General features: G+C 41.4%; 2 protein-coding genes across 3 annotated transcripts in view; one reads left to right on the top strand and one right to left on the bottom strand.

Annotated features, from left to right (window-relative positions):
• Positions 1–8,729, top strand: part of LOC134345555 (tryptophan 2,3-dioxygenase-like) — a 59,332-nt gene extending 50,603 nt beyond the window's left edge. The window contains exon 12 of the mRNA XM_063046391.1: positions 5,805–8,729. Within this exon, the coding sequence (XP_062902461.1) occupies positions 5,805–5,958 (154 nt within the window). The 3' untranslated portion in view covers positions 5,959–8,729. The remainder of the gene's footprint in view (positions 1–5,804) is intronic.
• A 704-nt stretch (positions 8,730–9,433) lies between these two features.
• Positions 9,434–21,187, bottom strand: part of ctso (cathepsin O) — a 49,238-nt gene continuing 37,484 nt past the window's right edge. Inside the window, exons 9-10 of one of the 2 annotated variants that reach the window (XR_010017552.1) lie at positions 12,086–12,127; positions 9,444–9,696 (exon numbers count right to left, since the gene is read on the bottom strand). The gene's annotated coding sequence lies outside the window, so the exon portion shown is untranslated. Of the gene's footprint in view, positions 9,697–12,085; positions 12,128–21,187 lie in introns of both variants that reach the window. The other variant, XR_010017551.1, reaches the window with a different exon arrangement.

Here is a 21,187-nt window from a genome sequence, read left to right on the forward strand (position 1 = left end):
TTGTTACTACAAAAAAAACTGCAAAAAAATCACACATACCCAGCCCCTAAGAACAACAGGTATATATTTCTACAGATTCTTTGTGCTTATGGATTGACGCTGTGTAGTAATTCTTCTGTTATCCTATATTCCTGTATAGCTCCAATTCCTATTTCAGTCTACAAGATGATTTTGTAAGCAAGAATATATCAGACACTTGGATTGTTGTGGAATAGATATTTGAACTTCAACAACAGTAGAATGGAATAGCATTAGAATAGTCATACTTTATTGATCCCGGGGGAAATTGATAGTCCCTTGTTGATTGCGAGGAGAACTTTGTAAGATCCACTGGGTTGGGGACAATCTTTTCCATCAGAATCCAATGCCGGGACTAACATCAAGTGGCCTGTCTAATTTCACTTTCTTACGTAAGGATGCAAGTGAGTGATTCGTTCTGTCATTTTAGAGGGGATCTTAGATATGCCAACAGCACTGAGGATCTGAATTCATACATAAACCAAGACTGCACAGACAATGACATATGAAACTTAATCCTGAAAAATGCAGGAAGGTGTATTTTTGGAGGACACTTAAGTCTATAATATGCACAATAAATGGTAGGAGCCTCAGCAACGCTGAGGAATAGAGGTTCTTGTTATACGTGTCTTAGAGCATATACTGTATCCAAGGGTCTGCTGGAACAATCCTATTTCTCCTGATGAAAATTATCATGAACATAGATTTCTCTAATTTCAGACAAACACTCCACTCTGTTTACACCCACCCCTCTTCTCTCTTTTTACAGTCCTGATTCTGGTCTTCTCACACTTCTCTTCCCCTTCCTATCCTCATGACCTGTCCATCACCTCCTTCTGGTTGTCCACCTCTTTCCCTTTCTTCCATGGTCCACTGTCCTCTCCAATTAAATTCCTTTTTCTTCACCTCTAAACCTCTTCCACCTATCACCTCTCATCTTCTTACATTATCTCCCCTCCCTCACTCACCCACCCTCCCCCTCACCTGGTTTCACCTATCACCTGCCAGCTTGTATTCCTTCTCCTCCCCACACCCCACCTTCTTGTTGTGACTTTTGCCCTCCTCCTTTCCAGTCCTGATGAAGGGTCTCTGCCTGAAACATCGACTGTTCATTCACCTCGATAGATGCTGCCTGACCTGCTTAGTTCCGCCAGCAGTTTGTGCGAGTTGCTTGCGAGACTTCTCTATTTGCTTGCTATGATCTGAACCCTGCACATACAGTATAATCTGTCCTGGACAAACTACCAATAAACCAAATGATGCATAACTTTGAGCTATTGACCAAGTCACTTCCTTCCTGACTACAGTGAGCCCTGCCTCACTGCTGACATCTGCTGGTGGACAGCCAGTTCATCTTTCCTGGCTGCTGTAACACTGCAGCTGAGAAGTCTTTTAAGGAAACTTGCCTGCTCTAAACAATAGAAAGCGCAAATTCTTCTTTGACCTGACATTAAGTTTTGCATTTCCTCTCCCCTCTTACCTAAAAATATGGTATTTTCCTGTCTGCTAATTCTGTCAGCTCTTTAATACAAGTTTTAAGGGTGGCCTGGTAGTATAGTGGTTACCCACAACACCTTGCAGTACCAGTAACCCTGGTTCATTTGCCACTGTTGTTTCTATGTACGTTCTCCCTGTGACTGTCTGGGTTTCTTCCAGGTGCTCCCCTTTCCCTCTACAGTCCAAAGATGTACTGGTTGACTGGTTGGCAGGTTAATTGGTCTCGTCATTAGGCTAGAGTTAAATCGGGGGGGGGGGGCAGATTAGGATAGGGTTAAAATAGGGGCAGGGGGTGCAGTGCTTTGCTAGATGGTGCCGCTTGAGGGTCCGGAAGGGCCTATTCCATGCTGTACCTCAATACATTAAAAAGTAAAAAAAATAATTTTTTGATTAAATTCTAAATCACTGAACATGGTTATAGTGGATTAATTAAATTATATATCAGGTGTGAAGAAGGATTCATTGAGTTAAACATTCAAATGTGCGTTAAACTTTATCGGGGAAATAAAGCCTTAAACCTTCCAGCACCCGATCTCTATAATTGAACCAAACTATCACAATGCCATGTGCAAGTAGTCATTTTCTGTGTCAGCATTTCTGAAAGCTAAGGATTCTGCAAATGTGGAAATAAAGACATGTGTTTCCCTTAGGCAAATTGATCCAGACTGTGAATAACTTTGGCCCAAACACTAGTCTAATTTACAAGTATTCACCTACCAACCTGGTATTGATCCATTTATTCCCACTCTATGCATTTTGTTCAGTAATCAGTTCTGAATCTATGTCAATGCATTACTCCCAGTTCGATGTGCTCTAACCTTGCTTCTCAACTTCCTTGGTGGGACCTTATCGAAAGGCTGTGCTTTGTGTTTGTTGTTCAATTTCATGGTTTCCCCCCCCCCAAGAGTCATGGTTGATTAATATGAGGAACCGGCTTAAATGCATTCAACCAATAGATGGCTAGACCTTCTGCAAGGCCGGGGGCTGATAGCGGCTGAAGGATAGGTGTTAAGTTTCAGAGGCACAGAGTGTAATCATGCACCCAAGATTAGTTAATGAATGCTTTTTTCATACATATTGAATGATTTCCTTTGAATCATGTCCAAAGATTATTTTCCTTTATCCAAACTCTCAGTACATTATTTTGGAATGTATCACTACTGCAAATATATTTGTTTAGCCCTCAGCAAACTTTAAAAGTTAATCATGCAACAAATTCACCATTGGAGTTGCCAGTAGGGTTGAGCTCACTCAAAACCTGCATCCTAACTCTCACCAAGTCCTTCTCACCCAACACCCTTCGAGTAGCTGACCCACATTGATTCTCAGTGCTTCCAGTCCTTCCATTTCAAAGTTCCCTTCCCATTCTCTGGCCTTGCCTCCTCAAACTCTGTAACTACCCCCAGTCTTACAATCCTCTTAACTAACCCCAGTCTTACAATTCTGGCTTCTTGTTCTTTCCCAAATTTGATATTTAATTGTCCTCTATCGGCAGTCATGTTTTCATTCAGTGAGGCTACATCCACTGAATTTCCCTTCCTATATCTCCACATCTCAACCGCCATTTCCTTCCTTACAATGCTCTTTAAAAACTACACCCAGAATGGAAACAGAGGACAAATTTAGTGAGCCTGCTCTTGAGCAATTTCCCACTGGTTGAGCAGCTCTCCAAAGATGAACAATTTTAAATTGTGTGTAATCAGCATTTGAGAATTGCAAGTAATTTGAGGTGGTGTAGCTGTTAGGGTGTCAGACAGATAAACAGGCTGTAAAGTATATTTTTGCATGGGTTGTTAGGCACCAAAAATTATAATTCAGAAAATGAATTTAGCTCAAAAGTTTGAGAACTACTTGTTTAATCTAAGGGTAGGAACTTGAATAATAATTTTCTAAAGCTGTTTTTGCTAATATGCCTTCCTGGAAACCATGCACTTGGATTAATCGATTGATTACTTCAGCCACATTGAAGATTTACCTCTGATTGAAAGACAGTTATGGTCCAGATGAAGCACAATCTTATTGAAAGACAGAACACCAAGCAACAAGATGTACTTCCTTGCTTTTATAAAATTCCACGAAGTTGTTTCACATCAGAATTTGAATACTAAAATGCAAATGTCTGTTTTGCACTTCTGACACATTTAAATTCACTGCATGATTGCAGGTTCAGCTTTTTAAGTATGCTAATACCTTTTTAAAGATGACTTCTTAAAGGAAATAGGTCATTATTTTTCATAAGGATCAAGAAATGGAGGGCTGTGGGGAAATGGCACTGAACAGTAGATGAAGCCTGGGGTAAATCAACTATGATCATATTGAATGTTGGGGCAGGCTTGAGAGGGGTCACATGCTGCTATTTGTTGTTGTATATCACACCTGTGTGCTCCCCCACCTGAAATTAATGACCAATATTGCCTATTGGCCGAGTGGTAACACAGAAATTGAAGTAAAATTGGTGACTTTATCCTCTAGTGAAACAGTTTTATAAGTCACAATTAATCTATTAATGATAGTGAATGCAATGTTATCTATTTTTTAAGGTTTAAGTTGTACTTAAAATCTGTTGCAGCCCACTATCCTTTTATTGAGAGGGGCAATTTATACAGAATGTAAATTAGAAAGTCATTTCTCCAATGTACAATTCAACAGCGCATCTTTCACCTCAGACAGTTGAGGAAGTTTGGTATGAGCCCCCAAATCCTAAGAACTTTCTATAGGAGCACAACTGAGAGCACCCTGACTGTCTGCATCACTGCCTGGTATGGGAACTGTATCTCCCTTAATTGCACGACTCTGCAGAGAGTGGTGCGGACAGCCCAGTGCATCTGTAGTTGTGAACTTCCCATGATTCAGAACATTTAAAAGACAGGTGTAGAAAAGGACCTGAGGGATCATTGGGTACCCCAGTCACCCCAACCACAATCTATTCCAGCTGCTACCATCCGGGAAATGGTACCACAGCATAAAAACCAGGATCAACAGGCTCTGGGACAGTTCTGCCACCAGGGCATCAGACTGATTAACTCACGCTGATCTGAGTCCATTTCAATGTTACATTGACTTTCTAGATTAGATTAGACTATGAAGACACTCAGTCCTCGTTTATTGTCATTTAGAAATGCATGCATTAAAAAATGATACAACGTTCCTCCAGAATGATATCACAAGAAAACACAGGACAAACCAAGATGAAAATGGACAAAACCACATAATTATAATGCAAAGCAATACCATAATTTGATAAAGAGCAGACCATGGGCACGGTAAAAAAAGTCTCAAAGTCCCGATAGACTCATCATCTCACTCAGGAGGCAGAAGGGAGGAACTCTCCCTGCCATGAACCTCCAAGCGCCGCCAACTTGCTGATGCAGCACCATTGGAAGCACCCGACCACAGCGGACTCTGAGTCCATCTGAAAACTTCGAGCCTGCAACCAACCCTTTGACACTGAGCACTGAGCACCATCCTCTGCCGAGCGCTTCGACACCGCCTCAGCTGCCGAGCAACAAGCAAAGCCAAGGACTCGAGGCCTTCCCCTCTGGAGATTCTTGACCACACAGTAGCAGCAGCAGCGAAGCAGGCATTTCAGAAGTTTCACCAGATGTTCCTCCGTGCTCTCACGTCCGTCTCCATCAAATCAGGATTATGCACAGCACCCTACTTGACAAATAACAGACATCACCACCGGAGTGGCCACTGCGAGCTGTGTTGTGCCGCCATGTTCTCCTCCCTCCTCGATATTTATTACAAATTATTATAAATTACTATGATTGCATATTGCACATTTAGATGGAGATGTAACATAAAGATTTTTACTCTTCATGTATGTGAAGGATGTAAGAAATAAAGTCAATTCAGTTCAACTCAATCTCCTAGCCAAATTTGCCAATTGAAAGAATCCACTTTAAATTCTGATTCAGGCTTCCGTAATGCAAAATCCAATGTTGTTAAAGCATCCTTTATTTGCCACAGTATGAACAGATAACATTAGAAATTGCTGAAGAATCCAAGGCGGTTTCTCTTGATTCTCACTACGATTGCCCAAAATAATTCCCCTCCCCAGTAACATCTTTGAGGAATGATGTTTTTTAGATCCGCCACGACCACCATCCAGCAAACAACAGATACACGGCATAGAGTGAGCTGGAAAATCTTAAAGGCAATAGTAATTTTGTAAACATTGTTGTGAAGGAACTATTTCAGTAATTTGCCATTGTTGTAAAAGTAATTTTAGCCAACAAAAATGCATTTTAAATATAATTTTTCTTTTTTAAAAATCTTTATTTTAGTGACCGATACAAAGTATTTGTTGACCTGTTTAATCTTGCAACCTTCTTGGTCCCAAGACACTGGATTCCAAAGCTGACATTGTCAATCCACAAATTCCTCTACACTGCAGAGTGCTGTGATAGCTCATACTTCAGTAGCGACGAATCTGACTGAAGTCAAGATCTGATCAATGTTTCACGCGGAATACAATTCAGAGAAGAAAATACATAAAGTTCAAAACCTTCAAAGCTTATAATGGAATCTCTTTCTCAAATACATCATTCAGCAAGACAGAGAAATAATTTGGGATAAATCTTATATTGTATGATGGTGAACTGTATGTGCTAACAAATTGAGCACAGATTTTACATCTTCCCAGATTTTTACTTCTGTTGATTATTTTGTGCTTTGAATGTAATCTGTTTGACTAGCACCATGCTAAATACCACTAGATGTAACTAGTTTCTTGTACCAAGTTTCACAAATATAGTGGATTCTGGTTAACTGGGACACATTGTGACAAGTACATTTTGGCTCAATTAAATGGCTGCCCCCAATTAGCTGAAGTTTCAAAGAAATAATTAAAAAGGTTTAAAATCAACAAATTACTGTTTAACTGAATAACAAATTAGGTATTTAGGTAAAATACTGGACAACTTAGAACAGTACCAGTGTTACTGGAGTACTATAAAATGTGTATTATTTCCTAATAGTTATCAATGGAGGATTTAATCCAGTGTACGCAGCTGTGTATGTTGTGTCCAATGAGGGGTAGCAGCTCTGGTGAAGAAGCTTGTTGCATCCATTATGGAGCAGCTCACTCACCTTTGGACCCCACTGGACACTCAGCTCTCACCTGTCGCTCCAAGTAGCCATTTGCATGCTACGATGCCCAGACCCCAGTATACTGCTTTGACAAACAGGCCTCAGACCCTGGTGAAATAGGGTCTGTCTACAGACCCTGGTGAAATAGGGACATGCCTGTCCTAGTAAGACTCCAGTCTGTGAGCTGACTGTTGTGAGGTCAGCTTTGGTGGACTGGGCAGATGAGATTCCTAGTGAGATCCAATAGCCCGGAAGGCTGTTCTGCAATGTTTTGTGGAGAGAGAGTGCATGAAAAGGCACAGAAGAAGTCATGGTTATCCACTGCGACCAAGTAAGACCCTGGTTTTTGAGGACTACCCATACCGTTGGACCTGGACTTCTGAGGTTGAGAGAGTGGAACTGTCCTGGTCCAATTGTTTTTCCCACTTTAAAAACTCTCCCTCCCAGGTTTCACTGGCAATGCTGGATACAGTGGGCAACCAACATGTTGCCATGCGCTTTTGATTGACTGGAAATGAATAGAATTAGTGCAGACACCTAGTGCAGAAAATGGACTGCCTTCATACAATGCTTTCAAAAATTTTATCTCCAATCTTCATTTTGATTGTAACATTCAAGATGATTGTTGATAACCTTCAAATTCTCCTTCGTTCCTACCTTGTTGAAGTAGTGAAATCATTTCATTTTCAGTCCCAGCTATTTCTGGCATTTCCAAACCTGAATGCTTGAAACTGCAGTGAGCAAAACAATTCCAAGTTGTCTTACTGCTTGTATCTTGGCAACTATCAGTGACAAATATCAATACATTTTGAACATAAACATATGCAACTGATGCTGTTAAAAAACTGTTCGCTCTAAGCATAATATAGTGTCTAACAGCCACATAAGTTCTCACAACTGATGCTAGTTAGAAACTGTTCGCTCTAAGCATAATATAGTGTCTAACAGCCACATAAGTTCTCACAACTGATGCTAGTTAGAAACTGTTCGCTCTAAGCATAATATAGTGTCTAACAGCCACATAAGTTCTCACAACTGATGCTAGTTAGAAACTGTTCGCTCTAAGCATAATATAGTGTCTAACAGCCACATAAGTTCTCACAACTGATGCTAGTTAGAAACTGTTCGGCAACAGACTCCTGGCCCAATTAAGCAAGCTAGTGCCCTAAATAAACAAAGGAAATCCCAACTATTTTCACAATTAGTTTTTGTTCTTTAAGAGTTATCCCAAATAAGCAGACGCACCGATTAACCAGAATCCACTGTATTCATAAACCCATATTTTTGTTAGATAGTACGTAGAATATGTAAAATTATTTTCATTCTGTAATTGATGCACACTCTTAATGTTATATTTCAAAGAAAAATATAAGGGCAATATTGCTTCTGAAATTTAATTGACAAGCCTTTTGACAGAAGTATTATAAATATATAGAGTGATATAAATGTTATCAAAAGACCTTGTGTTTGATAAGATATCGTTCTAATTCGTGTCATTCTAATCATTTCTCCACAAAATGGTAATAATTAAGAAATCTAAACACATTCTAAGGTTGAATGATTATTGTTTAGCTAGATATTATAAAGCAAAATTCATGTAGTATTTTAAAGATGCATTGATATTATTTTTCAGGTGGTTTTGAAATACAGGCCTAATATTTATTAACAAATGACCTGCTATTCTGCTCTATATTTTGCAAACCACACATTTCACCTCCAGTTCTCATCACCATGGAATTTCTCACCTAGTTTGTTTAGATACTCTGGCTCCCCATTTCTCATCACACTAATTTTATGGTTATCTGTCCTCGTGTACTCTACCATATCCTTCATTCTGGCATCTCAACATCCACCTGCTTGTTGAAAATCTAACTCATCAGAGATGGTTCCTCTTTTAGCTGTCTTCTTCTGTAATTCCCTCTTAAATAATTTCCTGAAAGACTATTCGTCTTGTTGCAATTTAAATCATTTTAATTCCCTTTTCCATTTCTTCTGGCTGTTTATGTACTTCTTTGTCTACCGATAGGAATGCTAATTGCATCGTTGCAAACAAAACTGAACTGTTGAAACCAATGTAATATTTTGTTGAACCAGTTGTTTAAGTTGGCATTATAAATCAGTTATTTAAAATCAAATGAACTACTTGTTTGTGTTTACTTTCAATTCTATTCACTGTGATCACTACTTCCAAAAGGGTGGCAGCATAGTGTAGTGGTTAGCACAGTACCAGTGACCCGGGTTCAATTCCTGCTGCTAACTGTAAGGAGTTTGTACGTTCTCCCTGTGACTGCGTGGATTTCCTCTGAGTGCTCCGATTTCCTCCCACAGTCCAAAGATGTATCAGTTGGTAGATTAATTGATCATTGTAAGTTGTCCCGTGATTGGGCTAGGGTTAAATGTGGGGTTGCTAGGTGGCACGGCTCAAAGGGCCAGAAGGCCTGTTCTGCACTGTATGTCAGTAAGTTAAAAAAAATAATGTAACCCTCTCACTGGGGCTCGGATACAAACTTGGCTCGTTCGTTATCTCTGCTAACAGCCATGTGACTCAACGGTGAGAAGGCCACCTTTCATAAACAGTAGGTGTCTAGGGTCGGTATGATTTGGGGCTCAACCAGACAGGAATGTCGTGATGAAAGATTAAAAGAACATCCATTTGAGTGAATGCTGTGTAAATACTGCCATACACAGTTATCGGTAGCCTGGAAAAGACAGATTGTACACCAGCATTAAATTATAAAGAAAGTATATTTACCAAATTTTCAACTTAAACAGTTACAGAAAAGGAAAAGAAAAATAAAAGAGTCTATTACAGTTAAACCAGTCCAATGTTCAGATAAATGTTGGAGCTCATTCTGGAGTAGTTGGGGGTGAATCTCTTATTCCTGCACTGGACCCATGGTCGGCGTGAAAACACCTGCCTCATTCTGAACTCCCCGCGAAGACCACCTTGAATGAACTGGCTCTCTCTCAGGAGTATTGGCCCATCCTCCTCGGAGCCACTCACCTGAACAATGCACTTATTGCAATGTGGACTCTCCTTTCAATGGCATTCTGCGGCATCTTCCCTTGTGCCCTGCTCCGCAGCTCCTGCGAAAAGAACCCAGACCAGATTATTGTCTTTCAGAAAACTCTTCCCCACAGCTCTCTAGAACCTTCTCTCACACCCCACAATCCTGATTGGCTGACACACATTCCTAAGTTGGACAAAATGGCTCCTTTTGCTGAAGCCAAAACACTCTTTCCAGCATGGCACATAGGTTTTACAGAAAACTGCCAAAATAAACTACCTCACAGCATAGCAGTAGATATCATAACCAGGGCATTACAATAATAAATAGACTTTTACAGATTTGGAGTATGATGCAGCTATTTTACAATCATGACTATTTCTGTAAATAAAGTTCCTCATCATTCTGAAAGATGCTGTATGTTGAAGCCATTTTGTGGTTTTCATAGTCATAGGCATACTTTATTGATCCCAAGGGAAATTGGTTTTCGTTACAGTTGCACCAACCAAGAATAGAGTTCTTGCCATCCAACAAAAATTTGGAAAACATTTCCAGAAACTAGGTCTGATGAAATTCAGGGACCTGGAGCAATTCTCTTTCTCTCTTCATTGATGCTGCCTGATTTGCTGAAATTCTTCAGCACTTTCTCTTTTTAATTTCATATATCTGGCTAGCTCACAGTGATTCTGATAACTGCTGTACTACTGCTATGTGTACAATAAAACTTTGCAACTGTAAGACTTCCTGCACATTGTTGGGATCACTACCACAGCCCTTCTACGGTACAGCAGTGACAACACTGTAAGCAGCAGTCAATAGTCCCAACATAGACCACCTGATTCTCGGAAGGGTAAAACAAAATTAAAACACTCATAAAAAGTTAAGAAAGTAAAAGCACAGTAATTATGCCTAAGTTTATTTAATAGAGACCACGAGAAGAGGCGAGGGTGAACTGTGCGTAATTAAAACTTGCTGGTGAACGCAGCAGGCTAGGCAGCATCTCTAGGAAGAGGTACAGTCGACATTTTGAGCCAAGACCCTTTGTCAGGACTAACTGATGAAGGGTCTCGGCCTGAAACGTCGACTGTACCTCTTCCTAGAGATGCTGCCTGGCCTGCTGCATTCACCAGCAACTACTGTGTGTGTTGCTTGAAACTCCAGCATCTGCAGATCTCCTCGTGTTTGCGTAATTAAGACCTGCTGGTTTCTGTAGTGCAGGCATCATGCCATATTGTTGTTGCTTGCTCTTTTGCATGATTGGCTTATACAAACAATTCGATCCTCAGTGGTCATATGCTGCACTTCTCAGCACGGCAGCAATATTTTGGGCCGTCAACAGTCAGATTTGCTGCACCATTGAATAATAACATCCTTGATACTCTTTATCAATATTATTTTCCCACTCTCTTCCTAGATACCTTAAAGCTTTCTTTTGGCTACGAAATCAATTTACCTCCTTAAACATATTCAGCAATTTGGCTTATAGTAGTGAATTCTACTGATTTCGTTCCTTAGTTCTAAATGCCATTTAGAGGCCAAGCTGTTAACTTTGCAGTATTCCACTTGTTATCACCTACCCCGTAAAAGAAATTCTATTTAGTTCTACCTGATTTTCTGTCTGTCAACTGAACGTCAATCCATGCCAGTCTATTACCCCAAGTCTCTTCATTTTAACTTTACACCCTAACCAGATGTGAGAGTTTATCAAAGGTCAACTGAATAGATATATCACATCTACTGGTTCTCCCTTATCTATTCTATTCATATCATCTTCAAAAAAATATTCAGGTGGTTTTCCAAATATGATTTCCCTTTTATAAATCCATGACCTTGTCTCATCCCATTGTATTCTGCTATTACATCCTTTGGAACAGACTCTAGTACTTATCCTGTTTAGGAGGAACTATTGGTCAGTGTCTAATTCCCCATTTACTCTTCCCAGCTTTTTAATTAGTTTATCTTTGACAGTAAGAAGCTTACATTTGTCATCAACTAATCTTTTCGTCTTTTTAAGTATCTGTAGAATTTGTTATTGTCCATTTTTATGTTCTTAGAAAATTTGATCCTCACTAGTCAAACTGTTGGACCATTTTTGCTGAATTATAAACTGCTCCTAAACCTCATGTCTATAACTTTTTTTTTACAATTTGATATGGCTCCACTTTGGATCTAATATTATTCTTAACTTATTTGTAAAGCAGGATTGGATTGCCTTTTCTTTTGTGTTTTTATTGCAGAAAGGAATGATTAATGATTGCAGTTCTTGAATTTAAATGTTAAATCATGCCTGTCACGGATGGACCTTTACCTAAAGCTTTCAATTGTCTATTGCCAATACACTCTTCATACCCTAATTCCATTAGGTTAAACTTAGAATCTTGGTTTTGTATCGAACTTATTTGAAGAATTCTATTATGTTATGGTCAGTTATCCCTAAAGAATTCTGCACAAAAAGATTTTTTGCTAACCTTTACTCATTGTCCTGGACAGCCTGCTCGCAATGTCCCGGTCTAAAAAAAAACACATAATTGACTAAGTGGAGACATAATCAGAATAAGCAGAGGAGCAGAGCTTCTGGGAGGTATTGCAGGCATTCTGTAATTGAAGCCAACCTATAAATTTTTATCTGCTGAGGGAATTTTCAGTCAATCATCCTGGTAGCAGGAGTACATTCCACCACTGGCCAATGTCAGGCAGGCATTGGAGGAGCCGATTATTGTGATCAGCAGTCACAAAACAGCGCTGGTGCCTTCCCCATCATAGCAGGGATTGCAACCAAGCATGCTTGCAGAAGTCTCTGAACAACTATCTCCAACATATCACTGTGGAACCAAAGGAGCTAACACATTTGATTACTGTTACAACACCTTCAAGAATGCTTACCGTGCCATCTGACCCTGCACTTTCGGAAATGCATTCACCTGACTGTATTTCTACTCCCAGTGCACAGGCAGAGAATAAAGACCACAGCACTAGTGGTGAGGACCAAGAAGGTTTTGTCAAAGGAGGTAGAGGAGCATTTACAGGACTGCTCTGAGTTGGTGGATTGGAAAATATTCAGGAATTCATCTTCAGATCTGAATGAATATGCCACAGTTGCCACTGACTTCATCAAGACCTGTGAGGATGAGTGTGTGCCTTCATGAACATACTGGACATACCCAAACAAAAATCTATGGATGAACGAGGAGATTCGTGGTCTGCTGAGAGCTAGATCTATGGCTTTCAAGACCGGTGATCCAGAACTATACAGGATGTCTAGGTTTGACCAACAGAAGGCTATTTTATGAGTGAAAAATACCCAAGTTGTGCTGCTTCAATGACTATCACCTAGTTGCACCGTATCCACTGTGATGAAGTGCACTGAGAGGTTGGTCATGGCCAGAATCAACTCCTGCCTGAGCAAGGACCAGGACCCATTACAATTGACAATTACCACAACAGGTCTACAGCAGATGCGATCTCACTGGCTCTCCACTTGGCCCTGGACCACCTGGCTAACAGCATTACCTATGCCAGACTGCTGTTTATTGATTATAGCTCAGTCTTCACAGCCATCACACCCTCAGTACTAATCAACAGGCTCCAAAACCTGGGTCTCTGTACCTCCCTCCGCAACTGGATCCTTGACTTCCTCATCTTGAGACCACAGTCAGTGCAGATTGGAAATAACATCTCCTCCTTGTTGACAATCAACACTGGTGCACCTCAAGGATGTGTACTTAACTCACTACTCTTTCACTCTACACCCACGGCTGTGTAGATAGGCACAGCTCAAATGCCTTCTATAAATTTGCAAATGACACGACTACTGTTGGCAGAATTCCAGATGGTGATGAGAGGTGTGGAGAGGTGAGATATGTAGATCTGCTGGTTGAGTGGTATTGCAACAACAACATTGCACTCAACGTCAGTAAGATCAAGGAATTGACTGTGGACTTCAGGAAGGGGGAGTTGAGGGAACACACACCAGTCCTCATTGAGGGATCAGCAGTGGAAAGGGTGAACAGTTTCAATGTCCTGGCTGTGAACACCTCTGAAGATCTATCCTGGGCCTAACATACTGGTGCAGTTACAAAGAAAGCACGACAGCAGCTATATTTCATTCGGAGTTTGAGATTTGACATTTCACCAAAGACACTGGCAAATTTCTACAGATATACAGTACTCTGGAAAGCATTCTAACTGGTTCCATCACTGCATGGTATGCACAGCATTGGAAAAAGCTGCAGGAAGCTGTAAACTCAACCAGCTCCAGCATGGGCTCTAGACTCCCCAGCATCAAAAAGGCAGCATCCATCATTAAGGATCTCCATCACCCAGGACATGTCCTCTTCTCATTGGTTCCATCAAGGAGAAGGTACAGGAGCCTGAAGACACACACTCAACATTTTAAGAACGACTTCTTGCCCTCTGCCGTCAGATGTCTGAATGGACAATGAATCCATGTACACCCTCTCAGCATTTTTGCTCTCTTTTTGAACTACTTGTTTAATTTTTTAGATATATATTTCTTATTCTAATTTATAGTTTTTAAAATGATGTTTTGCACTGTACTGCTATCACAGAGAAAGATATTTCATGATATATGCCAGCAATATTAAACCTTATTCAGATTCTGGAATTGATAAAACACACTGAATGGGAAGAAGCAGGCTACACATTCTTCAGTAGTGCTCTGGAGGTTTACCAGTGATATGAAACAATAGGAGGTTCATTGTATCCATGTTATGAACGCACATGCACCACACGCTTGTGTCATAAGATAAAAGTAGATAGATGAACCATTGTAGCAATGACAGAAAAATTCCGGGCCAAAAATGGCAGAGGAGCAAGGGAAAAGATAGAAGTGTTCGAGACAACTGCTCAGTAACATAATGGTTGATCCAATCCTGGCCTTAATTACCACTTTCACACTTGTGGTCTTCTTTGCGTTGGAGAAACCAGCTGCAAATTGACTGACCACTTTAGAGAACACCTGCATTCTGTCTCTCAGGGCTACCTGCCACTTTAATGCTCCATTCCACTCCCACTTTGAGATATCAGTCTGTGCCCTCCTACATTTGTATGGCGGAGCTCAATGTTAAGAAACAGTATCCCATCTTCTATCTGGACATGTTGCAGCCATCATCAGGATATACAGTAGTTCAGTGGGAAAGTCCGGTGAGGCATTAGCAGATGGAATTTAATCCCGTCAAGTGTGAGTTGCTTTATTCTGGAAGGTCAAGTAGGGATAGAACATGTACAGTTAAGAGAAGGTCATCAAGGAATGTTGTTGGACGCAGAAACCTTGGGGTTCAAGTCCATAGTTCCCTGAAAGTTCCCATAGTTCTCTAATTCGGAGAAGGAAGTCTGAGAATCGGAGCAGGAGTGCGGCGGAAGCCATTTTGAATTTTTCGTTTTTTTTCCATCGGAGTTAAGAGAGGCAGGACTGCGCAGGCATGTGACGTCGGGCAGTGAAGCGTGGAAGATTTAAAAGGAACACAGCCTTATACAGTGGGCAGCGTTGTTTTGCGGGCTGCGGAGTGAGCCGGGAGCAGAGTGAAGGCCTAAGGGCTTTGGTTCAACGGGCTTAGGCGGAAATTGGCGAGGCGAAGAAGGTTTAGTTTTCAATTTTTCCTGTTATTTGAGGAGGAGAGGGGAAGTATGAGTGTGAGGGCAGCTTGTTGTTCTCGGTGTCGGATGTGAGAGGTCCTGGAGTCTCCCAGCCTCCCTGACGTCCACATCTGCACCAGGTGCGCCGAGCTGCAGCTCCTAAGGGACCATGTTAGGAAACTGGAGCTGCAGCTCGATGATCCTTGTCTGGTCAGGGAGAGTGAGGAGTTGATAGAGAGGAGTTACAGGCAGGTGGTCACGCCGAGGCCATGGGAGGCAGACAAGTGGGTCATGGTTAGGAAGGGGAAGGGTCAGGTACTAGAGAGCACCCCAGTGGCTGTGCCCCTTGACAATAAGTACTACTGCTTGAGCATTGTTGGGGGGGACAGCTTACCTGGGGGAAGCAACAGTGGCCGTGCCTCTGGCACAGAGACTGGCCCTGTGGCTCAGAAGGGTAGGGAAAGGAAGAGGAGGGCAGTGGTAATAGGGGACTTGATAGTTAAGGGGTCAGATAGGCGATTCTGTGGACGCAGTCAGGAGACCTGGATGGTAGTTTACCTCCCTGGTGCCAGGGTCTGGGATGTTTCTGATTGCGTCCAAGATATCCTGAAGTGGGAGGGTGAGGAGCCAGAGGTCGTGGTACATATAGGTACCAATGACATAGGTAGGAAAAGGGAAGAGGTCCTGAAAGGACAGTATGGGGAGTTAGGAAGGGAGTTGAGAAGAAGGACCGCAAAGGTAGTAATCTTGAGATTACTGCCTATGTCACACGACAGTGAGAGTAGGAACGGAATGAAGTGGAGGATAAATGCGTGGCTGAGGGATTGGAGCAGGGGGCAGGGATTCAACTTTCTGGATCATTGGGACCTCTTTTGGTGCAGGTGTGACCTGTACAAAAAGGACGGGTTGTACTTGAATCCTAGGGGAATCAATATCCTGGTGGGGAGATTTGCGAAGGCTACTGGGGAGACTTTAAACTAGAATGGTTGGGGGGTGGGAATCAAATTGAAGAGACTAGGAGAGAGGTGGTTAGTTCACAAATAGAGAAAGCTAGTAGATAGTGTGTGGGGGAGGATAGGCAGGGGACAGAGATCAGGAGCACTCAGACCAAAGATGTAGAGGGAGAAGGAAAAACAAGATAACAAAGTTGTTTGTACCATGAGGGATAAATAGAGAGTAAGAGGTGGAGTGTTTCTTAAATGCATCTATTTTAATGCTAGGAGCATTGTAAGAAAGGTGGATGAGCTTAGAGAATGGATTGATACCTGGAAATATGATGTTGTAGCTATTAGTGAAACATGGTTGCAGGAGGGGCATGATTGGCAACTAAATATTCCTGGATTTCGTTGCTTCAGGTGTGATAGAATTGGAGGGGCAAGAGGGGGAGGTGTTGCATTGCTTGTCAGAGAAAATATTACAATGGTTCTTTGGCAGGATAGATTAGAGGACTCATCTAGGGAGGCTATTTGGGTGGAACTGAGGAATGGGAAAGGTGTAGTAACACTTATGGGGTGTATTATAGACCACCTAATGGGGAGCAAGAATTGGAGGAGCAAATTTGTAAGGACATAGCAGATATTTGTAGTAAGCACAAGGCTGTGATTGTGGGAGATTTTAATTTTCCACACATTGACTGGGAAGCCCATTCTGTAAAAGGAGTGGATGGTTTGGAGTTTGTAAAATGTGTGCAAGATAGTTTTTTGCAGCAATACATAGAGGTACCAACTAGAGAAGGGGCAGTGTTGGATCTCCTGTTAGGGAATGAGATAGGTCAGGTGACGGAGGTATGTGTGGGAGAGCACTTCGGGTTCAGTGATCACAATACCATTAGTTTCAATATAATTATGGAGAAGGATAGGACTGGACCCAGGGTTGAGATTTTTGACTGGAGAAAGGCTAACTTTGAGGAGATGCAAAAGGATTTAGAAGGAGTGGATTGGGACAATTTGTTTTATGGGAAGGATGTAATAGAGAAATGGAAGTCATTTAAAGGTGAAATTTTGAGGGTACAGGATCTTTATGTTCCTGTTAGGTTGAAAAGAAAGGTTAAAAGTTTGAGAGAGCCATGGTTTTCAAGGGATATTGGAAACTTGGTTCAGAAAAAGAGAGGGATCTACAATAAATACAGGCAGCTTGGAGTAAATGAGGTGCTCGAGGAATATAAAGAATGTAAAAAGAATCTTAAGAAAGAAATTAGAAAAGCTAAAAGAAGATATGAGGCTGCTTTGGCAAGTAAGATGAAAATAAGTCCAAAGGGTTTCTACAGTTATATTAATAGCAAAAGGATAGTGAGGGATAAAATTGGTCCCATGGAGAATCAGAGTGGACGGCTATGTGCGGAGCCAAAAGAGATGGGGGAGATTTTGAACAATTTCTTTTCTTTGGTATTCACTAAGGAGAAGGATATTGAATTGTGTAAGGTAAGGGAAACAAGAAGGGTGGTTATGAAAAGTATGATGATTAAAGAAGAGGAAGTACTGGTGCTTTTAAGGAACATAAAAGTGGATAAGTCTCCCGGTCCGGACAGGATATTCCCTAGGACCTTGAGGGAAGTTAGTGTGGAAATAGCAGGGGCTCTGACAGAAATATTTCAAATGCCATTGGAAATGGGGATGGTGCTGGAGGATTGGCGCATTGCTCATGTTGATCCATTGTTTAAAAAGGGTTCTAGGAGTAAACCTAGCAATTATTGGCCTGTGAGTTTGACGTCAATGGTGGGTAAATTGGTGGAAAGTATTCTTAGAGACGGTATATATAATAATCTGGATATACAGGGTCAGATTAGGAACAGTCAACATGGATTTGTGCGTGGAAGGTCATGTTTGACAAATCTTATTGAATTTTTTGATGAGGTTACTTAGAAAGTTAACGAGGGTAAAGCAGTGGATGTTGTCTATATGGACTTCAGTGAGGCCTTTGATAAGGTTCCACATGGAAGGTTAGTTAGGAAGGTTCAATCGTTAGGCATTAATATCGAAGTAGTGAAATGGATTCAGCAGTGGCTGGATGGGAGATGCCAGAGAGTAGTGGTGGATAACTGTGTGTCAGATTGGAGGATGGTGTGTACTGTACTGGGATCTGTACTGGGTCCAATGTTGTTTGTCATATATATTAATGATCCGGATGATGGGGTGGTAAATGGGATTAGTAAGTATGCAGATGATACTAAGATAGGTGGAGTTGTGGATAAAGAAGTAGGTTTTCAAAGCTTGCAGAGAGATTTAGGCCAGTTAGAAGAGTGGGCTGAAAGATGGCAGATGGAGTTTAATGCTGATAAATGTGAGGTGCTACATTTTGGTAGGACTAATCAAAATAGGTCATACATGGTAAATGGTAAGGCATTGAAGAATGCAGTAGAACAGAGGGATCTAGGAATAATGGTGCATAGTTCCCTGAAGGTGGAATCTCATGTGGATAGGGTGGTGAAGAAAGCTTTTGGTATGCTGGCCTTTATAAATCAGAATATAGAGTAGGGGAGTTGGGATGTAATGTTGAAATTGTATAAGGCATTAGTAAGGCCAAATTTGCAGTATTTTGTACAGTTCTGGTCACTGAATTATAGGAAAGATGTCAATAAAATTGAGAGAGTACAGAGGAGATTTACTAGAATGTTGCCTGGGTTTCATCTCCTAAGTTACAGAGAAAGGTTGAACAAGTTGGGTCTTTATTCTTTGGAGTGTAGAAGGTTGAGGGGGGACTTGATAGAGGTAGTTAAAATCATGACGGGGATAGATAGAGTTGACGTGGATAGGCTTTTTCCATTGAGAGTGGGGGAGATTCAAACAAGGGGACATGAGTTGAGAGTTAAAGGACAAAAGTTTAGGGGTAACATGAGGGGGAACTTCTTTACTCAGAGTGGTAGCTGTGTGGAACGAACTTCCAGCAGAAGTGGTTGAGGCAGGTTTGATGTTGTCATTTAAAGTTAAATTGGATAGCTATATGGACAGGAAAGGAATGGAGGGTTATGGGCTGAGTGCAGGTCGGTGGGACTAGGTGAGAGTAAGAATTCGGCACTGACTAGAAGGGCTGAGATGGCCTGTTTCCATGCTGTAATTGTTATATGGTTACATGGAAAGTGGCTACACAGGTCAATGAGGTGGTGAAGCAGGTATATGACATGCTTGTCTTCATACAGCATGAACTATAAGAGCATGTGAGGTCAATTTCAACATAAAGTACACTATGTTGCAAGTTTGCAATGCATTAACTGGGTAATACTTGGAGTATTGTGTCCAGTTCAGGTCATCACACTACAGGAAAGATCTTTTTGTGCTGCAGAGAATACAAAAGAGATTCACCAGTATGATGCCTGGATTGGAGGACTCTTAGTTATGGAGAGAGATTGAATAGACTGGGCTGTTTTTCTTGGAGCAAGGAGGCTAAAGGGGTACCCAAAGTAAGTATGTAAAATTATCAGTGGCATAGTTAGGGTAAATAGTCAAAATTTTACCCCATGGAAGGGGTATCAAAGATGAGTGCAAAGGTTTAAGGTGAAAACTAGGAGATTCTATGGGTAAGCTTTTTCTTTACACAAATTGATAGTGATTGATACCTGCAACATGATGCCAGAGGAAAAGCTGGAATTAATTACTCTCTTTAAGAGCATTGAGACATGCATTTACAAAGGGAAGTCATAGTCCTATGATCCTAATGCAGGCAAATGGGACTAGTATAGATGGGCAGAACAGCCAGCATGAACATAGTGAGCCATTGGAAATATCATGTAACCCACACTTCATCTGCTCCTTTCCCAATCCTGACAACAATTCACTCAAATTCTCTGTCCCATTGTTCCATTTTAACCTAGGACTTGCTATCCTCCCATCACCAATATACCTACCTGTGTTTCTTCTTACTTGGTTCACCTTTATTGTCCCTTTCTCACGCCTACCTGGTTCTATCTGCCCCATCCTCAACCCCATCTAGTTCCACTTATCAACGCCAGTCTTCAGTCTCTAAACTCCCCTCCGCCCCTTCCACAACTAACTCCATTTCCTAAATTCCAACGAGTATAAGCCTATTGATCCAGTCCTTCCTCATATGAAAGTCCTGCCATCCCAGGAATCAATCTGGTGAACCTTCTTTGTACTCCCTCTATGGCAAGAATGTCTTTCTTCAGATTAGGGGACCAAAACTGCACACAATACTCCAGGTGTGGTCTCACCAAGGCCTTGTACAACTGCAGTAGTACCTCCCTGCTCCTGTACTCGAATCCTCTTGCTATAAATGCAATCATACCATTTGCCTTTTTCACTGCCTGCTGTACCACTTTCAATGACTGGTGTATAATGACACCCAAGTCTCGTTGCACCTCCCCTTTTCCCAATCGGCCACCATTCAGATAATAATCTGTTTTCCTGTTTTTGCCACCAAAGTGGATAACCTCACATTTATCCACATTAAATTGCATCTGCCATGAACTTGCCCACTCACCTAACCTATCCAAGTCACCCTGCATCCTCTTAGCATCCTCCTCACAGCTAACACTGCCGCACAGCTTCGTGTCATCGGCAAACTTGGAGATGCTGCATTTAATTCCCTCATCTAAGTCATTAATATATATTGTAAACAACTGGGGTCCCAGCACTGAGCCTTGCGGTACCCCACTAGTCACTGCCTGCCATTCTGAAAAGGTCATGTTTATTCCCACTCTTTGCTTCCTGTCTGCCAACCAATTCTCTATCCACATCAATACCTTACCCCCAATACCGTGTGCTTTAAGTTAGCACACTAATCTCCTGTGTGGGACCTTGTCAAAAGCCTTTTGAAAATCCAAATATACCACACCCACTGGTTCTCCCCATCCACTCTACTGGTTACATCCTCAAAAAATTCTATGAGATTCATCAGACATGACTTTCCTTTCACAAATCCATGCTGACTTTGTCTGATGATTTCACCGCTTTCCAAATGTGCTGTTATCACATCTTTGATAACTGACTCTAGCATTTTCCCCACCACTGATGTTAGGCTAA

This window comes from Mobula hypostoma, chromosome 4, assembly GCF_963921235.1.
Source record: "Mobula hypostoma chromosome 4, sMobHyp1.1, whole genome shotgun sequence".
Lineage (NCBI taxonomy): Eukaryota > Metazoa > Chordata > Chondrichthyes > Myliobatiformes > Myliobatidae > Mobula > Mobula hypostoma.